The following is a 1,213-nucleotide window of genomic DNA, read 5'->3' on the forward strand; positions in this document are numbered from 1 at the left end:
GGATTGAATCGATCGCTCTTCCAGAAGTGAGTGACCCTTCCACCCTCGACCACTGACATTTTAATATACAATTGTCCCTTCAACGACTCCTGCTCGTGCATCGTCTGGAGGGAACACCTGAGTCTGGACAAACTCAGGACGAGTTTGCCCTCGCTCACGTCCTTCTTGTCGCTCTTCTCCTGGATGAGGACCATCTCCACCTGTCCCTTCTTATTCTCCCTCTGACAATGGGTAAAACAAAATTATTCTTCTCATAGTTATAAAAATATAATTGTTTTCTATCAATTACCCTGTCTTCAGCTCCAGAGATTCCACTGGCAATAGGTCTCAGAGGTTTCCAGAGATCTCCAGTGGAGACATCCTCTGGGTGTTTTGGCCTTGGTGGCTTTATCCCGAAGTTCTTCGGGTCCAGAGGGATTGTCGTAGCACCCACAGTCCTCCTCTGATCGATCTTCCTCCTCTCTGGGGTTTTATCCTCCTTATCCTGGCTCTTGTTGAAGAATTGGCTCAGCAATTTGTTGGATTTTGTCTCCTGCGAGCCCGAAGCTCCAGAGCTGTCTTTCTTCTTCGAGTCCTTCTCTGGAGACTTCTTCGATTTATCTTTATCCATTTCCTTCTTCTCAGATGCCACCAGGGGCTTGTCCTCCAGGATTGCGTATAGTGTCGCGATTATTAGTCTCGATCCGTCGATCTCTTCTTCAGTCACTTTCGATTTTCCAAATCGAACTTTTGTCTCTTTTCGAAGGGGAAATACGAACTCCTCGTTCCACTGAGGCCATGATTCATTTTTCGTTGTTGTCTCGAATTTATCTTTTCCAGGGAAAAGTTTTACCTTCAAGGAAATGGAGGAAAAATCGGTTGGAAAATTCTCACGAAAACATTTTGGGTGATTTAAAAGCAAAACCATGGGAGTGTTAAATACCGATGTATCTAAAAAAGTACTGATTTGAGAAGAAATTATCAAGAAACATTTTTTCTCGGAAATTTAATTTGCTACAAGAAAGGTCTTTATGACTTTCGTGTCAAACCGATAATTTCCGAGATAATTCATTACCCAGAGTCGATCGATTTGACAAAATTACAACTAGGCTGCAGATATCTTTAAAAAAATTTCCCTCACCCTGACGATGTAGCTGTTGACTCTGGTGAATCCAAAATTCTGTGGCAGATGCCTTGCCCCGATGACGATCACCCTGAGCTCTCTATCCCCTGG

The 1,213-nt window shown here is 43.6% G+C and overlaps 1 protein-coding gene across 1 annotated transcript in view; it reads right to left on the reverse strand.

Moving 5' to 3' along the window:
• Nucleotides 1-5: 5 nt before the first annotated feature.
• The window catches only part of LOC105268137 (uncharacterized), a gene marked incomplete at its 3' end in the record, with an annotated part of 4,785 nt that continues 3,577 nt past the window's right edge, over nucleotides 6-1,213 (reverse strand). Inside the window, exons 2-4 of the mRNA XM_011307436.1 lie at nucleotides 1,121-1,209; nucleotides 290-832; nucleotides 6-221 (exon numbers count right to left, since the gene is read on the reverse strand). Of these exons, the coding sequence (XP_011305738.1) occupies nucleotides 6-221; nucleotides 290-832; nucleotides 1,121-1,209 (848 nt within the window). The remainder of the gene's footprint in view (nucleotides 222-289; nucleotides 833-1,120; nucleotides 1,210-1,213) is intronic.

The sequence above is a fragment of the Fopius arisanus genome, unplaced genomic scaffold (genome assembly GCF_000806365.1).
Source record: "Fopius arisanus strain USDA-PBARC FA_bdor unplaced genomic scaffold, ASM80636v1 scaffold00053, whole genome shotgun sequence".
Taxonomy (NCBI): domain Eukaryota; kingdom Metazoa; phylum Arthropoda; class Insecta; order Hymenoptera; family Braconidae; genus Fopius; species Fopius arisanus.